This window comes from Ricinus communis, chromosome 2, assembly GCF_019578655.1.
Source record: "Ricinus communis isolate WT05 ecotype wild-type chromosome 2, ASM1957865v1, whole genome shotgun sequence".
NCBI lineage: Eukaryota > Viridiplantae > Streptophyta > Magnoliopsida > Malpighiales > Euphorbiaceae > Ricinus > Ricinus communis.
The window spans coordinates 2,190,944-2,212,148 of record NC_063257.1 but is presented as its reverse complement, the minus strand read 5'-3'; the positions used below and the strand labels follow the sequence as shown (position 1 = coordinate 2,212,148).

General features: G+C 31.6%; 1 protein-coding gene across 4 annotated transcripts; it reads right to left on the bottom strand.

The window, feature by feature from the left end:
* Positions 1-1,443: 1,443 nt before the first annotated feature.
* Positions 1,444-7,374, bottom strand: LOC8288932 (probable LRR receptor-like serine/threonine-protein kinase At2g16250). Of its 4 annotated transcripts, none has more exons than XM_048370993.1 (6): positions 6,866-7,374; positions 6,565-6,657; positions 4,404-6,467; positions 3,509-3,637; positions 2,865-2,887; positions 1,444-2,476 (listed from the first exon to the last, which is right to left on the bottom strand). In XM_048370993.1, the coding sequence occupies exons 3-6, from the start codon at positions 6,341-6,343 to the stop codon at positions 1,875-1,877; spliced, it is 2,694 nt and encodes an 897-aa protein (XP_048226950.1). In that variant the 5' UTR covers positions 6,344-6,467; positions 6,565-6,657; positions 6,866-7,374; the 3' UTR covers positions 1,444-1,874. The 4 variants fall into 4 exon arrangements, with proteins under 4 accessions (XP_048226950.1, XP_048226951.1, XP_015576254.1 ...); XM_048370994.1 differs by having other exon boundaries at positions 6,565-6,628; XM_015720768.3 differs by having other exon boundaries at positions 6,565-7,374.
* Positions 7,375-21,205: the final 13,831 nt, after the last annotated feature.

Below are 21,205 nucleotides of genomic sequence, written 5' to 3'. Positions count from 1 at the left end.
GGTCCGGATCAGTACAAGACGGATCGGTTATGGTACGGTTTTTACTAAAGAACCAATACCATACCGTAATAGTAAAAAAATTCGGATCGGTTCAATTCGGTTATAAAAACTTTCAGTTTTTTCGGTTCTGATATTTTTTAGTACGGTTATTCAGTTCGGATGAGAATCACCGAGATCCATGCTCAGCTCTAGTTTATGATATATCTAATTAATCAAGATTATCATTTTCTGTTTAAAAAAAGAAATAGAATGAAAAGGTGGAGAAGGAGGTTTGGCTACGGTAGTCCTGAATGGACCTTGTGATTAAGGGGCCAACTGAGCCAGTATGCAGTTTCTGAAAAAAGAAAAAGAAAAAAAAATCCAAGTTCTAGTCTTTTTAATCCCTATCAGTTTTTATTTTTATAAAAATAGTATTTAAATTTATTAAGATTTGATAATTATGTATTTAAATTTCTAAAAATTATAATTTAGTAAATGAATTTAGTAAATATTTATGATTGAGTATATATAGCAAGTCAACAGGTTATCCATATCAGTTTATTACAAAATAATGTGTCAATTTGTTAAAATTTAATAATAAAGTATTTAAATCTTTAAAAGTTATAATTTAATGTGTAATATTAAAAATTATTAACTTGTAATATAAATTGTAATATTTATATAAAAAAGAGTAAATTTTTTCATGTACAAAATAAAAATTACAAAAATAAATAAAAATATATAAATAAAAATTATACATATCATAAGGAATTATATTGGTAATTAATATTATAATTAAAATTATCATTCTCAATAATGATCGATTTTATTTTAGATGTTTATAGTGATGGGTTGAAGAATATAAAATGTGCCTCAAAAGTTAGATAGAGATTTTTTTAAAAGAATTGATGAAATATAGCGAGAATAGTCCAATGATAGTAATAATAACGGTGTATTAATCTATTAAAAATAAATATTTCTTAAAGACTATTTTTGACATTTTATTATCTTTAATCTACTAAGTAGATAATATGTGTTTTAAGATTACAAGTCTTTAATTATTACCTACTATATATACTCAATTATAAATATTTATTAAATTCACACACCAAATTATAACTTTTCAAACTTTAAACACTTAATTAAATTTTAACAAATTGACATACCACTTTTGCAATTATTCAACTTTTATATATATATATATATATATATATATATATATATATATATATATATATATATATATATATATAATCAGTTTCATACACATAAATATTAATAATTTCTAATTTTACACATTAAATTATAATTTTTAAAAATTTAAACACTTGTTAAATTTTTTAGCAAGTTTATACAATAATTTTATAATTATTTTTTTAAAATCATTAATTATTAGATAAAGTGCAAAAGAAGAACTTCATCTGATTATTTTGACCAGGCCCGTATGCACATGGCTTCCAACAGTTCACAATACCGCGATAGAGCCAGAAACACGGAAATTGTTTGCAGGTTGAGACTTGTACACGCTGGATTTTGAATTCTGAACATGGAAAATGTCGGAAGGTCCTTACAACCACCCAAACAAGAAAACCTCATCATTGACAGTATATTTTCCACACTCCAGAAAATTCAATGAAAAATTGCAGCTTGTTAGATAGCTAACCAGCTTTCAAAACATAAAAAGAATATTTATAAAAAATACAGCTTCTTCTTCTTCTGACTCTTTTCCAGGCCTCCCTTCATTAACCATTTAATTATGCCTCGACTGTATCAGCTCCAGCTTGAGCTCATTCACTTTCCTGTGCACTGATGATAAGAGGGTATTGAGGATAATTCGTTAGCACTCAACTCTGAAGCCCACAACATCTATGAAACAGCTGCAGATGCCATGCTAGCTAATTTTCATCTTGCTGCTCTAAATCTTGCATTTCCAACGGCTCAGGGAAAATTTCGTTGGAGAATCTTTTATTAGAAGATGAATGTTCAATTCCACCACTGCCATATGATCCTACTCTTCCGGGCTGCCTTAAGCCACTGCCACCTTCTCGATTCGTGTGGCCTACAATGGTGGCGTTATCTGATGAGCTGTGTCGCCAACTGCCAAAGAAAGCGGTACTCCATGATCTCCTAGATGAAGTTGTTCTTAGCCTCTGTGAACTGTAACTCTCTTCTCTCACAACTTTCAAAGGATTTTCTAATGCCTTGAGTATGTATTTCATAGGGGGACGTTTCATAGGCTTGGGATTGAGGCATGACCTGGCCACGATGGCCATGGCCCATACCTCTTCCAACAAATCTTCATCTACAATCAGAGATGGGTCAACAATTTTCGTCACCAATTCCTTGTCATATACACTGATGTATCCCAGTGTGTGTTCCAACCACTCCTTTGTGGTGGCATCATCTGATTTACTGATGCCGAGCTTCCCTGTTATGAGCTCAAGTAAAACCTTTCCAAAGCAGTAGACGTCGTAAGCACAGGACACTGATGGTGAGCCTGTCGATTACAAAGGAAATGTATCAACACTTTGCTTCAATTTTTCAAAAGATTTGACACAAGTTGGGACAGTCATTCGAGAAAAAGCAGGTCTTAGGCCCAATAATATACTTGTATACATGTTTCCTATCAGAAACTTCATTTGGTGAAACTAATTTATTATTTGTCGAGGCAATAGTATGTTGATCCATTAGGTAGCTTCAGTTAAGAGACAATTCTACTTGGCATTGTGTCATGGACTAGAATACATCCATAGCTTTGCAGCCAGATTTTAATGAGAGGATTTAGGGTCCTTCATTGATGATTTGAGAAGAACATCAAATTTATGCTGGTGATAAACTTTAGAAATTTAAGAAAACAAGTTGACATGTGAGAGAATTATACATACCAGAAGGGGCTGGTTCAGAGGATCTGTAGATCAGAAAGAGGAATTGTCATTACATATTTGATAGGCATGATATATATAAGGAGCAGTAATCATAGCATCAAAATGAAACATAAAATTAGATTTGTTTGTTTCTTTTTTTCAAGGAGCCATTAGAGGTGAGAATCTCATTTATGGTTCTGAAATAGTGACAGGAACAATGATTTTATCACCAACTATGATTGTCAAATAGTTCAAGTACAGTTAATACTACATATCAAATATTGTCTTAGGTTCATCAAACCAAGTTTTTCCGTAAACAAAGTCCAGCAAAAGAAAAGGATGCATATACACTACATATCCAAAGATTCAACATTTATGCTTCAGTGTTCTATAAGTAACCTTACCATATTAGCCATGATTCATACACCTTAAGTTTACTAAATGGAACAAAATGTGTATACAGCTAATTAAATAAGAAAAATGGATCAATTTCTTTTTAAAATGGTTCAAAAACTGGATATCAGCTAGCTACCTGGAATTTGAAAAAAAAAAAAATGAAAAAAAAAAAAGCTTAAAGCAAAAAGGACCCAAGAAAACTACTATAGCTCCTAGCAATTCCATGCTTCAAAATGCTGCCAGAAGTTAATGACTCAAATATTACTTACTGTGGTTTGCGCAGGAATCTTGTGAGCACATTGTGGTGTGAATCTCCTTCCTGGATACGGACCTCACTCAGGCTTCCAATTCGCACCTCAAATTTATCATCAAGAAGGATACTGCTTGCTTGAATATCTCTGCATCAAAATATAATTGCAATTTAAGATCTTAAGTTTGAGTTCTTCCATTAAAATGCTAGACAGAACGGCAGATGAAAATTCATATTAAAATATAGGAAAAAAGTTTTATTATTTTTCCAAACATAAGAAGACTAGAAGAGAAGGTATGAAAACTACTGCAAATTAAACATCTAGTCCCAAGACAGCTCTGCGGGCTACCATCCATCCAGAATTTTGGCATGGACATAAGAGTATCAGATGCCTGCTACAACTAAATGTGGAAAAACAGCTACCTGGACCACAACCCAAAATTTGATTTCTCAATGTTTCTAGTTTCTACTTGTGATAATTATTTCGGAGACTACACAACTATCGACAGAAACCAAATATAATATCAAGGTTTGGATATACACTACACTCTAATTCTAGTCCATGTCTTCATCATTGGAGCTGCACCAAGGGGAAAAATATACTTTACAGTTAGGCTAAGCAAGGCAGTATGATCCCTAGTTCGCTTAGGAAATTCAAACAACAGAAACAAATATCCTGCTTAACAGTCAAGCAGGTAATTAAGAAGTATCTGACTGCAATATAGAGCATAGAGAATTGCATGCTGAATACAAAAGTATAAGCTTTTCTATAGAGCATGTTTACACGCTATATCTATGATAATAACTGTAAGTAGCAAGTTACCATTAAATTTAGGCTGATCTTTACCAACAAAACATCACCAATCAAAACAAAAAAGAAAGTGAATTCCACAAAAACCAAGCTATTGCAATACCTATGCACCAGGGGAGGGTTGCACTCATGATGTAGATATGCAAGACCTTCAGCAGCTCCTATTGCAATTTTTAATCTTGTTATCCAATCTAGAGACTGTAAACTGTCATCCTCCAAATCGCTTACCCTATACAAGGAGCTAGCCAAGTCTCCATTAGGCATATATTTGTAGACCAGAAGCTTCTCGTTCTCATTTTCTGAACAGTGCCCCAAGAATGGAACCAATCTTGTATGTGAATATTTACTAAATAATTCCAATTCCGTCATGTATGATTCTTTTTTTGAACGGAAATCAACCTTTTTGACAATTATGGGGCATCCTCCATCTAGAAGACCCTGAAAGAGATCCCCAGAATGACCATGCCTGATGAGATTTGCTTCACTAAATGCACGAGTTGAAGAAAGCAATTGCTCATAAGTAAATGAATCTCTTAAACTGGATATGTTAGCAGGATCCTTGGGAAGGGACGGAATATCTCCTTCCGGAACAGGCCCCACATTAGCACTCCCTCTTTGATTTGTAATTCTCTTATCACACTTCCTCAGTACAACTACCATCATCAGTACCAAAATCACAATGAAGGCAACTCCAACCAACAATCCCATCAAAATGTAAATCCATCGTTTTCTTTTCTTTGGGGCAGGTTCAGGTGATGGTGGTTGTGTCGACTCTGGGGCTCCAAAATTATCAAAATTTAAGCCTCTCTCATCATAAAATAATTTACATTCCTCTAAACTCCTCTGGTTCAACACAGCCTGAAGGCAGTTCCTATCAAGGCTAATATTGCTCTGACTACCATCTGGAACCTTTCCTTGGATATAATTACCAGACAGATCAACCAAACTAAAGTTCCTAAATGGAGAAACCAAACTTCCATACAAGAGATTATTTGAAAGATTAAACAAAGCACCACCGGCGTTGCCATTTGAACTAAAATTCGACAGAATACCTGTGAAGTTGTTACCAGACAAATCAAGAACCTGCAAATTTGGCAATGACAACAAAGCACCGGGAATAGCACCATCTAAATTATTCCCACTTAAGACCACAACTCGTAGATTATCAAGAGTAGTAAATATATCAGGTAAAACACCCTCTAATCCATTATCCCCGATTTCCAATCTTTGCAAACTCGTCAACCCTATGAACTCCACAGGCAATGATCCAGACAATGAATTCTTGGTAAGATTAAGCTCAAACAATCTAGAAAGATTACCCAATTCCACAGGAATTGAAGCTGCAAGACTATTATCTGATAAATCCAAGAACTGCAGTGTAGAAATATTACCCAAACCATATGGAATTGGACCAGATAAGTAATTAGAAGACAGGTCAAGTCTCGACAGATTACTAGGCAACGCAAAAGAAGTAGGTATTTGCCCGGTGAGTGAATTTCTTGAAAGATCAAGAACTGATAACTTCACTAACTGCCCCAATGCGTAAGGCACACTGCCAGTAAGTCTATTGTCAGATAGATATAAAGCATTGAGTGTAGTTAAATTACCGATAGACTCGGGAATGGGACCAGCCACAGAACTAAACCGGAGATCAAGAACTTGCAGTGAACCAAGCCGGTAACCGAACCAAGACGGAATCGGACCAGGAAGTGAAAACGAAGAAGCATTAAAAGATTCCAAGAACGTCAAATTAACAAGAGAATCAACACTAAAACTGCGATTTTGACGCCCAATGTGGGTCCTTTTAAACCCAGATATATTAATTCCGGTGACGTGGCCATTCTTGCAATGGACCCCATTCCAGGTACTACACGGGTCGGATTTGATTGGCCAGTCTGTGCTTCTTAAACCTAAAGATGACCGGAGATCGAGCAAGGCTAACCGTTCGGTGCTGGAGTTCAAGAAAGCTTGCTGGGCTAGCGTGCAGCGAATCAGTAATAAAACTGAAGATATTTGAAGCAGAACTTGTAGAGTTTTCTCCATGGCTTCATGTAACTGCGATAATGTAAAGCGGTAATGATTGTTATCGTGGCCTGTCGTGGCACATCTTCTTCTTGCTTAAATGAAACTGCTGGTGGTTGTCGTTGGTGTGATGTTGACCAGTGCTCTACTTCCCAAAAAAATATTTAAAAGAATTACACAAAATTTTCAAAAAAGAAAAAGAAAGAAAATGAATATCTTGTTGTGTCTGTAATATTCTTTACCACCAATCACGAGCTTTAATTCTTGTTTTCTATGCTGCTGTTGTTGTTTGGTGCTGGTGTTTTTCTGTTTAAACCGAGACCCAGAAGCCAGAACTTAACCAAAAAATAATACAAATAATTAACAATAATAATTAATAATGGGTATCCTTCACCAATTAAAAAAAAATCATTTACGATTTTGATTTCCTGATTTTGCGATGAGACGGGGGGTAAGCAAAAGAACACTTGTCAAAGAAGAAAATATTGTCTGCGAAGAATGGCACGGGCTTTTAAGAGGAAGAGGCAAACATTAATGGCGTACCCAAGGAAAGAAAGAAACAAGTGGAGAGTAATAATTATACATATGCCCCCAACCGCCCTGTCTCTGCCTGCTAAATACTGGTGTCGTTCTCGCTACGACCGGAGAGCTTTAAATGCAACCCTCTGCTTATCCAACTTCTTCAGTTTCTTCCTTCTAGTTCTTTCTTTCGCCTTTTTAGGGGTTACCTTGGTTCTTCTACTGGAATCGGAGAGCAAGCAGGTGCTTCCTTCAGCTGTAATAATGGAGAGAAGTATGGGTGTCGTTGTCGATCTCAGCATTGACTATGCTCTTGCATGCCTATACCCTTGAACCTCCATTGAAGAAAAAGCTTGCCCCTTTTAATGGATTTTAGTTAGGTGTTATTTTCTTCAGTAGAGATGGATTGCTACTTTGCAACTATTCAAGTCTTAATCAGTAGCACCAAAAAAGAAAACAGTCATTTTTCTTTTATTTTCCTTCTTTCCTTATCTTGAAAGAAAAAGAAGAAAATAACACTAGTTAGCAGGTTGAAATAAATAAATCTTACAATAACTTGTAATTCTTAATTTATTTATTTTTAGCAATTGTAGTTCTTACATTTATAATCTGGTTTTAGGACATATGAACTAATAGTTAAGACCCCTGCAACTTAGTTTCTGACAGATTTGAATTTTCCAATAGAATTTGTAAGCTTTGATTTTTATAAAAGAAGAAAATTTATTGGAAGAGGAATATATATATATATATATATATATTTAATTGCCGTATTTGTGCCACTAACTAAAACATGCAATAATTATAAACAGAGTTCTGAGCTGACTTCTCTACCCTACAAAACCATTGTTAGACTTTGTAATCACATAATATTACGAATAATTTCTCGAGTTTGTTTACTTGTAATAAAAAAAACAAAGCTCCAGTACATTGCAAATGAATAATTATTCTTACTGTGTAATTTACATCCTATTATATCGCTCATAAATTATAAAATAAATATTATTAACTAAATAAGAATATGGATATTCTTTATATTTTAATGTGCATGTTCATTTAACAAAAGAAAGTAACATGTTAATCGGTTTTTACATCTTCTACTTCATGGCAGTATAATAATAAATCATCAAAGTAAAAATAAAATAATTAATAATCTATTTCTTTTAACCAAAGAAGGTCAAAATATAAAAAATTGAGATTAATACTCCGTTTAGTTGAGATTTATAAAAAAATTAATTTTATTTATAAAATATAAAATAATAAAGCTAAAGTATATATTTTAATATTATAAAATATATTAACTTACTAATATAAAATTTAATTGAAAATTCTACCTATTTTATCACAATTTAGTTTTGCTATAATTAATTATGTACAAATTTGACTATATAAAATTTTAAATTAATTTTCACTTCATTTAAAACACATAAATTTTAAATCTATAAATAAATTTTATAAATTTCAATCAAATACAGTATAAAAATATTGTATAAAATTTAAAAATTTATATTACATCTGTATTCCTCACCAGGCAAGATAAGTTTTAAATATCCATTACCTAATCAGAAAATAACAATAAAATATCTTTTTTACCTAAACTGAGATTTATTATTATTAAAGAATATGATATAATTTGTAAATAATATAAATTCTGGTTTATAGCCAACAAAATTATAAAGTCGCATGTGCGGTTCCACGTAGAAAAAGGTGAGGCATTTATTTGAAATGATCTCCGAACGGACAATTATTCGTTAAACAGAAAAAGAAAATTATTGTTTAGAGTCCTAGAGTTGAAGTAGTCAACATTTAAATTTTAGTCAAACATAGTAACACTTCCTGCCCAATTTGCACCATCATATCCAATAATTTTGGCTAATGTTGGTTCAGCACCCTGAATTTTACCAATTTTGCCACTTTTGTACCCTTTAGATACTTTTAACTGATAATTCTTTTCTATTGATGTATTCATGTGAGTGGCATACACAAATTTATTATATTGTGTCTACTTTACAAAATCTCACAATTCTCTTTTAAATACCTTCATTTTTTAGTTTACAATATTTATAAGAACATTAATTAGGCTTATCTGATTAATAATTTTTAAATATATACTCACATTTATATAATTTTAAGTCTAACAATCCCATAAGCTTAACTTTTCTCTAGTAAACTTGTTTTTAATTAATAAACAAAAGTAAAAGTTCATATTGTAATCCACTTTGGCAAAAGCAAATAATATAAATTAGAAGCAATAAAAATTAGCTTGAAAAGTAAAACATAAAACACATAACCAAACTAGAGTCGTTATTATTAAACTTTAAACTTTTTTTATAAAAAAAAATTTCTACTTCATCTATAGAACTCATATCAATCATTTCACCTTCAGTTTAAACAAAAACAATGAAAATAATATTTTCTATTAATATAGATTCCGCCTTGAGTTTAAATAAAAATAATAAAAGTGTTAATTTTATACTAATATTGATAATAAAAGGGAAACACTCAAGTTTAAATATTAGAAAGGAGTAAAATTGAAACCCTGAATATATCATAAAGATAAAATCAACCCTTTTAATCATATTTAACCATAACTTCGTAATTTTGGGTCAAAAGCCCTTTTTAAACTGTTAATTAGGGGTGGGTCAATCATATTATAAAAAAAAAAGTGCACGAGTTTACTTAATTACTGTGATAGAACGCGACTGACGTGGCTCTTTCCAACGCGGAGTCTGACATGGACCCTAATTCCTCCGCGTTTGGCACATTTGTCTGTTTTCTTTTTGTTCAACATTTTATATATTTCTCATTCATGAATTCTTATTTATATAATAACGTTTTTTACCCTTTCAGTCATTTTTTTGCTTTGAGTCTTTATACTAAAACACCTTTTTTCTTTTCAAATTCTCTAGGTAATAAATCAAACATATAGTCTTATTAAATATTTAAGTGCTCAAACAAATTATACGAATAATTTTAAATATTGGATAAAATATTTTCTTTTACACTCTATTAAGTAAATGAAGAATTTACTTTTTAAATTTATAGAACTTAACTATAGGGCAAAAGGATGTTGCTGTTTAGTTGTCCAATAATAAGATGGAATTAATAAATATTTAATAACATCATAGTCGACGAGAAAGAAAAGTAAATAGGTTGATTTGTCAAATTCCACACTGCGCAACAATACAAAGAAAAGAACTGTCGTAGAAGAAAGATCCCATTGCCTTTTTCTTTCTTCCTCGAGAGTGATACGACATGGTTTAAAAGCTACTTTAAAGCATAAAATTAAAAATAAAATGCAATTTACAAAGAAAAATAAGAGGGATTAAAAGGAAAGGCGTATGATTGAGATGAAAAAAAGAGGAACACTGTAGTCCGTATCACATGGAAATTTCTTTTTTGTTTTAAAGGAAGAAAAAAAGGGAAAGAAGGGGAAAGTATTAGAAGAATAGAACGTGTCTAACTTGGCTATTCTACCTGTCGGCTGGGCCATCATCCATCGGTCTTTTTTTCTTTTTCCTCTTTTGTTTGTTATTTTCTAATGTCACATATTACTTTGATAAGTTGCGTAAATATATGACAAATTTGACTCCTATCTAATTATGCAATAGAACTCTTGCATTTTCACCCAACTTGCTCTCTCTATTATTCAAATAATTAGGACTCACTATGTATGTCAGTTATTTATAAATTATCAGTACTGTATTAAATTTTAATTTTTTAAAAATTTAAAATATCAGTGCAGTAGTAAATATGAATAACACTATACCGAATTGATTCAATTTTTTTCGGTCCTTTAACCTTTAGAAAAAATACAATTTTAAATCTTATCTTTAATTAAATATATTAAAAAAATACGATTGACATCCGAATGAAACTAATATGAGATTGGAATTAGATAGAATTGCAATCACATTCTTAAACAACTTACTTTACAATTTAGTCAACTTACAAATATGATAATTTAATGTTTAAATATAAACTATTAAAATATTTGCTATTGCTAGCATAATGATATTTTGCAGACGACTAGCATTAAATGAAAAATTACAAACTTTATATAGCACTTAATATAAGTCTAATTTTAAGTGTGAGAGATTTGGCTCGCTTAGGTATGTGAATCACGAGCTTAAATGTAAGAGAATAAGCCTATGAATTGAAATTTGAGATATGTATTAGTAAAAAAAAAAATAGAGCTTAAATATATAGTAAATTAGTAATCTAGCATATACTATACAACACATATTATATATATATCATATATTTTCATAGAATACAAAGTACATTGTAATATAGTTAATATTTAATAGGTATTATTTGTATAATATATATAAAAAATTTCGGTTATACGGTTTGGTTCGTATCATTACAAAACGGCTCAATTCTGGTACAGTAATAGTAAAATATTTTCGAATTAGTTCAGTTCAATTATAAAAAATTTCGGTTATTTTAGTTTTGGTACTTTTCAGTATGGTTATTCGGCTCAAGTGGGAATCACTGACATCCATGTTAAGCCCTAGTAGTAACTAATATAAGTTATTATTATTAATATATTATTATTATTATAAATTTTTTTGCCTAGGTTTAGTTTATGTCTCCACATATACACCAAACCGATAAATAATTGACACCTATCATTAATTTTAAATGATAAAGTATGTATGATCATTCAATATCAAAATGTAAAGTACTTATATATACATGTCACTCTCATACTAAATATAGTGTATACACCAAACTAGATAAAAATTTCTCTTATTTTTTTCTTCTTCTTATTATTATTATTATTATTATTATTATTATTCAATAAAAAAATTCAAAACTCTGCATTTCTTTTAAAAAATATTTAATTTCAGATATTTATTTTTAAACGGTTTTAGAAGCATATTCATCCACATCAACTTGATGCATTTAATAATAAATTCTAAATTATTTTTAGAAGAATCGCACCTTGATTCACAAGAGAAAACAAGTAACACCCTCATTTACTACATTGACTAACTTATAGAGTATATACAACATTATTTGTTATTCTAACTTTAGAAATTATTTTTTCTTATTTTTTTAATTGGAAGTTGAATAGGTTGTGGGCTACATAATAGAGAGAGCTATCTCCTTATACTGGCCATAAAGACAAAATCTCACTTAGTGCTAAGATAAGAATTTGAACTCAAAACTTTCACCTCTAAGAGTTGAGCGACTACTATTGTCATTTGAGTTAAATTTCAAATATAAATTGTTTTATCTTTTTAACTATAAGTCATAATGTATTTATATATAGGAATGAAAATGGATAGAGTATCTATCAATTTAAAGATATTTAAACTCGAATCCAATTAAAATATACGTATTTGAATCCGTCTCAAACTCGAATAAGATGCTATCTTAATCTAATTAAAATATACATATCTGAATCCATCCCAAACCTGAATAAGATACTATCTGAGTTCGATTAAAATATATATATCTGAATCCGTCCTAAACCATAATAAAATACTATATGAATTCGATTAAAATTCGTTTAAATTAAATAAAATTATTAAATATATTTATGAATATTTAAATGAATACCTAGTTGCTTATATAAATATTTGAGTATCTAAATAGACATACATTTACTGAACTCGTTTATAATAATTAAATTTTAAAATATATTAATATAAATTAATATAAATAAAAAATAAAAAATATAAACTAATTAGATCTAAATATTCAATATTAAATATTTAATATATTAACACAAATTAAATATATATTTAATTTAATTTAAAATAATATTTTAAATAATAAAAATAAATTTTAATATAATCAAATACGGACAAAAAAATATCTATAGAATCAAATCCAAACTCGATAAATATATTAAAATTAAATTATAAATTTATTTATTATTATTTAAATCCGTTATATTAAAATATCGATGGAATCAATTAAATAACAACCCAACTCGCATGCCTATTCGTATAAGCCATCTTTCTCGCGGTGACAGCATATCAATGTGCCAGATCCCAACACGAATGTGGAGAAGCATAGAAATCTTATTGGGGTTGGAAATTTTTCTTCTTACATATTTTATTTCACAACCATAGTTTATTAATAATATTTGAGGCTTTATTTATCATTTCTACGTCAACATCGTAGAACATGCATGAGAGGTCTAATCTAATATTAAGTATACGTTAACGATAGCTACAACGATAAAATAAATAACGAATTTTTAATTCCAATCACGCAACTTGCTATGATTAAGTGACAAGCATGTGCATAACCTTTTAAAATAATAGGAAGTTGGGATCCAATTAATTAATCCCATTTTAATTTTTCTAATGAGTTGTGTTTAGTCAAATGTGATTATAAGTTAGTAATAATTATTTATTGGTTTAATTTATTAAAAAAATATTTTTAAATATTTTAGCAGTTATTTGGATAATATGTTATCTATAGATTATCTGAAATTATATATATGTGTGAGAACTGAGTTTAAAATTTGTTATTTAAATGGCTACGGCTACAGGTAATAGAATAGACATCAATTTTTAAATTACCCATTGCTATAATACTTATTTAAAACTAATTAGCGTGTTGATTAGTAAAAAATAAATAATTGAAAAGCAATTGAGGTACAGTATGAAAAAGAAAAGTAAAAGAATAGGTACTCAATCTTATTATTCATAATAAAAGTCCCACTATGGTATTTAAATCTTCGCGTAGTAAAGTGAAGCAGGAAATGCTATACACAATTTGTATCTGATTGCAGGACAGACAACTGACTACTGACTACTGAGAGATACAGGCCATAAATGAGAGATGACCAAAACAGAAAAAGGTGATGAGCCCACTTCATAAATTTCTCTGCACTTGTTCCTTGACCAATTCTAACTACACAGCAACAGATGTCATATATTTGAACGATGTTGATTGAATTTGTAGGGATCCGAAGGGGGTCACATCGATACTTAGAATGTTACACAATCATGACAACCAACCAATTATGCAATCCAATCAACCCATACTGTCACACAACCAAATTAATAAAGAAAACCATTAACTAAATGCAGTAAATAACCAGCTATAACAAAAGAAAATAATACCAAACAACACACACGATTTATATGTGGAAAACCCCTTCGATGTGAAGAGTAAAAACCACAGGGATCTTTTAAGGAGTCCACCCTTAACTTCTCTTATTTATAAATTGAAGAAAAAAGAACCCCAAATCAGTCTACAAAGGATTCAAAACCCACCAACAAACACCAACAATAAGAGAATTGAAATAGAGAACAAAAAAAAAAAAGTGTAAAATTTACCCAAAAACAGTAGCTCTGTCCAGAGACAATTCCCGATGAACCAGAGCTTCAATTGACGATCCGAACGGTCAGAATGTAGCTCCGTGTATCCTCAACAAGCTGACAAAATTTCAGCAAAATCCAACGGTGGGATCTTCTCCGGCGATCAAAACACTATGACTGGTGCTGAGAAAAACGAGCAGGACAACATCCTTTTGGAACTCTCTAGTTTCCTCTCTCTTTTGTGTATGTTTTCAATCTGAAAATTGCTGCTCCCTTCACACACTAAGTGTCTACACAATAGCCTCTACAAGTTTCTCTTGGAAGCCACAAAACCCATGCTAAAGTGGACCCAAAAATAAGACATAACAAGTCCATCATAAAAGCCCATAATAAATGTGTCCAAAAGCAAATGAAAATATTGCAAGATGGGCTGGACCCATAATAAATCTCCCCCTCCAGCCTAACACGGAGAAGACGATCGCGCTTCAATCATCTTTTGAAGCTCATTCTTGCAAGCTTACCACAAACTTCAAGTTTGCTTCCGGGAACCATTTTTGTTAACATGTCTGCACCATTCTTATCAGTGTGGACTTTCTTCAGTTTCATTTTCTTCTCCTCGATCACATTTCGCAATCAATGATATCGAACATCAATATGTTTGGTACGAGCATGATACATAGAGTTCTTACTCAAATCCATAGCACTCTGACTATCACAGAATACAACATACTCACCTTGCTTCAAACCCAACTCTTGAAAGAACCTCTTCAACCAAAGCATTTCCTTACTTGCTTCCACAGCTGCTATATACTCTGCCTCGATAGTTGACAAAGCCACACACTTCTGTAACTTGGATTGCCAAGAAATGACTCCCCCTGAAAATGTGAACACATAACCTGAGGTAGACTTTCTGTTATCAAGATCACCAGCCATGTCTACATCTGTATAACCCTCAAGAATAGGTTTGCCACCTCCATAACACAAACAAAGTTTAGAGGTGCCACGCAAATATCTGAAGATCCACTTTACTGCATCCCAATGAGCCTTACCCGGATTGGATAAGTATCCACTCACCAAACCAACAAAATGTGCAATATCTGGCCTAGTACACACCATAGCATACATCAAAGAACCAACAACAGAAGAATAAGGAATAGAAGACATACTTGCTTTCTCCTTCAGTGTTGTAGGACAAGCTCTCTTCCTTAGCTTAAAGTGAGCTGCTAATGGTGTACTAACAGGCTTGGCATGCTTCATATTGAACCTTTCAAGCACTCGTTAAATATACTTTTCTTGTGATAACCACAACTTTCCAGCTTTCCTATCACGACCAATCTCCATGCCTAAGATTTGCTTCGCAGGGCCCAAATCTTTCATATCAAATGACCTGGATAAGTCTTTCTTCAAGTTGCTAATCATCTCTACATCTTGTCCAACTATCAGCATATCATCCACATACAAAAAAAGGATAATAAAGTTATCACCGGGGAATTTTATGAAATACACACAAGGGTCTGCAGAAGTTTGTTTATAACCATGACTAGTCATAAACGAATCAAATTTCTTGTACCACTGCCTTGGTGCCTGTTTAAGCCCATAAAGACTTTTCTTCAACTTGCAAACAAGTTTCTCTTTCCCCTTTTCTTCAAAGCCTTCAGGTTGCTCCATGTAGATTTCTTCATGCAAGTCACCATGTAAGAAAGCAGTTTTCACATCAAGCTGCTCCAACTCAAGATCAAGACTTGCAGCTAACCCCAAAACAGTTCTGATAGAAGTCATCTTGACAACCGGAGATAAGATCTCATCAAAATCAATGCCCTTTTTCTAGTTGCATCCTTTTACCACCAATCTAGCTTTCCTCTTCACTATCTTCTCACCATCTTTCTTGTTCTTGAAAACCCATTTGTTCTTCAAAACTTTCTTGCCCTTAGGAAGCTTTACCAACTCATAAGTCTGATTCTTCATCAAAGAATCCATCTCCTCTTTCATAGCCTCGAGCCAAAGATCCTTATCTTCACTAGACATCACTTCTTGAAAACTCTCGGGCTCCCCCTCATCAGTGATTAGGATGTACTCTGAGCTGGGATACTTAGAAGAAGGTTTGTGATCTCTGATTGACCTTCGAACTCGTACATCATCCACCGGTGGGGTAGGTTGCTCCCCCTGATCATAAACCTCTTCTTCTTCTAGTTGAGCATCATCAGGAGCATCATTATGAGCATCATCAAATTTTGGTACATCACCATCATCATCAGGTTATACCTCCTCAACACCATCGTGTGTTGCTTCAACATTCTCATGTGTTAGCTGTTCAACAGAAATAAAAGTAAGAACAAAAGAAACATCAGTAGTATCAACAAATGAATCTGAGTTAGTGTGATACCTTGCACTCAGAAGATCTGCACCCTTTTCGTGCTCAAAGAATACCACATCTCTGCTTTTCACTACCTTCTGTTTCTCGGGATCATAAAGCCTGAACCCATACTCATCATCACCATAGCCAACAAACACACATGGAGTAGTCTTGGAATCAAGCTTCAATCTCTGATCTTTTGGCACATGCATGTATGCCTTGCATTCAAAAACTCTAAGATGTGAATATATAGGATCACATCCCTTCCATGCTCTATCAGGAATCTCAAGACCCAAAGGAATGGATGGAGAGTGGTTGATCAGGTACACTGCAGTTTTAACTGCCACAGCCCAAAATGTCTTAGGAAGCTCTGACATCTTCAACATACATCTCACCTTCTCTACAATGGTTCTGTTCATCCTCTCTGTAACACCATTATGTTGTGGGGTGCCAGGAACTGTCTTCACATGTCGAATGCCATGACGTGAGTAATAGTTCTCGAACTCATGTGAAGTGTACTCACCACCATTGTCAGAACGAAGACACTTCAATTTTCTTTCCGCCTCCCTTTCCACCATAACATGAAATTTCTAGAATGTTTTAAACACTTGGCTTTTGGTCTTCAACATATAAACCCAAGTTTTTCTAGTAGCATCATCAATGAAAGTGACAAAGTATTTGTTGCCACCATTAGACTCCACTTCAATGAGACCACAAACATCGGAGTGAATAAGCTCAAGCTTAGCTTGTCTCCTAGTAGACTTCCTTGAAAAAGAAGCTCTATGTTGATTGCCTACCAAACAATGATCACAAGGGTCAAGTGCAATTGTAGTATCAACATGAATGAGAGTTTTACCTGCTAGACATTTTAAACCCTTGTCACTCATGTGTCCCAATCTACAATGCCACAGGTTAGGAGAATTCTTCTCTTCCACTGCATTGAGCTCACCAGAACATACACTCAAATATGTTTTGTACAAAGAGCAACACAACTCGCCTCGTGCAACTGCCATAGAACCCTTGGACAATTTCCATTTACCATCACCAAAGGTGTGTCTGAATCCTTCTAGATCAAGAACATTAGCAGATAATAAGTTAAGGCGTAGATCATGAATATGGCGCACATTCTTCAATGTAAGCATGCACCCAACACTGGTCTTCACACGAATATCACCTAACCTAACAATGCTTGATGAGCTCTGGTTACCCATTTTGACACTGCCAAAATCACCAGCTTGGTAATTTATGAAGAACTCCCTTCTAGGAACACAATGGTATGAAGCACCTGTATCTACTAACCACTCTGTGTCTGAACTATCAACATGATGACACTCACTAGTTGCACAAATCAAGGTGACCTCATCATCACTTTTAGAAGCGGTTGCTGCAGTATTTTTGTCATCTCCCTCTTTTTGTAAATCATGCTTCTTCCTTTGTTCTCTTTTTAAGTGGAAACAATATTTCTTGATATGACCAAGCTTCTTGCAGTAATGACATGTAGCCACATTTCTCTCATCACTAGATTTGGACCTACTCCTTGAGTTACCACGACCTTTGGGACCCTGACTCTTGCATCTTCCTCTGTTCTCCACAACAAGAGCTTGTGAATTGTCAACTCCCATCTCATTCCTTCTGATCTCTTCATTAAACATGCTTTCTTTAATCACATCTAAAGATAGCACACCATCCGGAGCAGAGTTACTAATAGTCACAACCAAGGTCTCCCAACTATCTGGCAAAGAACTCAACAAGAACAAAGCCTGTAACTCATCATCAAGAACAATCTTCATAGTAGTCAACTTGTTAATAATATCCTGGAAGTCACTAAGATGCTCAGAAACAGACTTCCCACCTTTAAGTTTCAAATTAACAAGTCTTTTAATTAGTGAAGCTTTATTATGAGCAGTTTTCCTTTCATATAGCCTTCCAACTTCTTCCACAAATCATAAGGGTCAGACTCTTGTGACACATGGTTGAATATGCTAATGTCAACCCATTGCCTAATAGTCTCCAAAGTCTTTCTTTTCAACTTTACCCAATCTTTTTCTTCGATTTTATCTGGTTTAGATGGTTTAGAAACACTACCATCCGAATTAGTGACAGTTTCAATTGGGTCATACAAGTCCTTGCAATATAACAAGTCCTCCATCATAGTTCTCCAAATAGAATAATTGGTTGATGTCAATTTAACCATCGAACTACTACTACTCGACTCTATAATGTGACTAATTAACTTCCGGCTTTGATACCAAGTTGTAGGGATCGGAAGGGGGTCACAACGACACCCACAATGTCACACAATCAAGACAACCAACCAATTATGCAATCCAATCAACCCAAATTGTCACACAACCAAATTAACAAAGGAAACCAACAACTAAATGCAGTAAATAACCAGCTATAATAAAAGAAAATAATAGCAAACAACATACACGATTTATACGTGGAAAACTCCTTTGATGTGAAGAGTAAAAACCACGGGACCTTTTGAGGAGTCCACCCTTAACTTCTCTTATTTATAAATTGAAGGAAAAAGAACCCCAAATCAGTCTACAAAGGATTCACAACCCACCAACAAACACCAACAATAAGAGAATTAAAATAGAGAACAAAAAAAAAAGTGTAGAATTCACCCAAAAATAGCAGCTCTGTCCAGAGACAATTCACAATGAACCGGAGCTCCAATTGACGATCCGAACGGTCATAATGTAGCCCCGTTGTCCTCAACAAGATGACAAAATTTCAGCAAAATCCAACGGTGGGATCTTCTCCGGCGACCAAAATCTAGGACTTGTACTGAGAAAAACGAGCAGGACAACACCCTTTTGGAACTCTCTAGTTTCCTCTCTCTTTTGTGTATGTTTTCAATCTGAAAATTGTTGCTCCCTTCACACACTAAGTGTCTACACAATAGCTTCTACAAGCTTCTCTTAGAAGCCACAAAACCCATGCCAAAGTGGACCCAAAAATAAGACATAACAAGTCCATCATAAAAGCCCATAATACATGTGTCCAAAAGCAATTAAAATATTGCAAGATGGGCTGAACCCATAACAGAATGTACCCTTCAACTTTGCGGTCATTCTCAATTTAGTTTTTTTTTTTTTCATTTCTATGGCCTCTTTTATCTTTAAACTTATTGGATAGGTTTAATTTAGCGTTTTCGAACGAGTTAAGTAAACTTGCATAACAACAACGTTCAAAAAAATGCAACAAAAAAATAAAGATATCTATATTTTTTTATTCTTTTTTAAAATATTATGTGATTTTTTTATTGTATGAAAATATTAAAAATATAATTTTTTTATTTTTTTTTCAAAAATATGATTTTAACTGTTGTTTAATTTTTCTTTGGCCGGTTTTTGGTAAAACAACCAAAAAAGACTAAAAAAATCAAAAAATAATAACACCTTATTTAAAAAAAAAAATTAAAGAACCTTATTTCTTTTTTAAATTTGTACGGTAAAAACGATATTTTTTGTTGATTTTAAAATATTTATGAGAAGTTTCTAAAAAATAATTAAACTAAGCTTGAACAATAAATTAGAAGGCCAATTAAACTCGAACAACAAATTGAAAATCTAATTTAAATTTTATTTCATTTTAAATTAAAAAAGATAAATTAATATTTTTAAAATTATAAACAAATTCATTAAAACATCAAAATCAACTCTCCAACGCTATAAATACCTTTGCATCACTACTATTATATTTTTTAAATAAAAATAACTAACATTATCACCAAAGAAATAAAAGCATATATAAAAAAATTACAATTCAACACCACCACTGTTGCCTTTTAATTAATCTCTATATTATCATCTCCATCGGTTAATTAAAAAAATAACTAGTCATTTATTCGTGCATTATACGGCTGTTATTATTATTTTGATTATAAAATCAAATTAATAGATACAGTTTAATAAATTTCTTAATATTTAATATATAATTTATAAAAGATTTAGAAAATAATAGCAAACTAACTATTTTAAATTTCTTTAATTTCTTTAAGATTTTAGAACTTTATTAATACGGTAATATAAAATTATTTTAAGATTATTTATTAATCAATTTTAATATTATATAAATTAATATATCTATATAATTAAAATACTATTTTTTAAAAATTAATTTATTATTGAATATAATATTAAAATATTATTTAAATTATTATTTTATAAGATTATAGTTATTAGTCAATTATAGAACTAATTTATTAATTAGTATAATATTAAAATATAATTAAAATGTTATTTTTAAAATAGAATTAGTATCATTATCCTGATTAGAAAAATATTTATTAGTTAATATAATATTAAAATATAATTAATATACTATCTCTTAGAATTAGAGCCAGTGTTTAATTATGAATGTAACTTATTATTGAATATAATATTAAAAAATTAAAATATTATTTTCTATAATTAAAATTATTATTTAATTATAAAATTAATTTATTAGTTAATATATTATTAAAATATAATTAATATGTTATTTCTTAAAATATAATTATTATCATTATCCTGACTATGAAACTATTTATATTAGTTAATATAATATTAAGATATAATTAATCTACTATTTTTAGGATTAGAGTCAGGTATTTAATTAGGAATATAACTTATAAATTAATAAATTAATATAAAAATTATAAAATTACATATAAGTTTGACTCCCATTTGCCAAAAGTAAGTACACATGAAATTCGTTTTATTTATTATACCT

Bases quoted from the DNA above. Each gene is read 5' to 3' on its own strand.
- LOC8288932 (XM_015720768.3), bottom strand. From the start codon at position 6,343: ATGGAGAAAACTCTACAAGTTCTGCTTCAAATATCTTCAGTTTTATTA. The intron at 2,888-3,508 runs GTAAGTAATATT...TCTGATCTACAG, and splicing joins AGATTCCTGCGCAAACCACA to ATCCTCTGAACCAGCCCCTT. The intron at 2,477-2,864 runs GTATGTATAATT...TGTAATCGACAG, and splicing joins CTCTGAACCAGCCCCTTCTG to GCTCACCATCAGTGTCCTGT.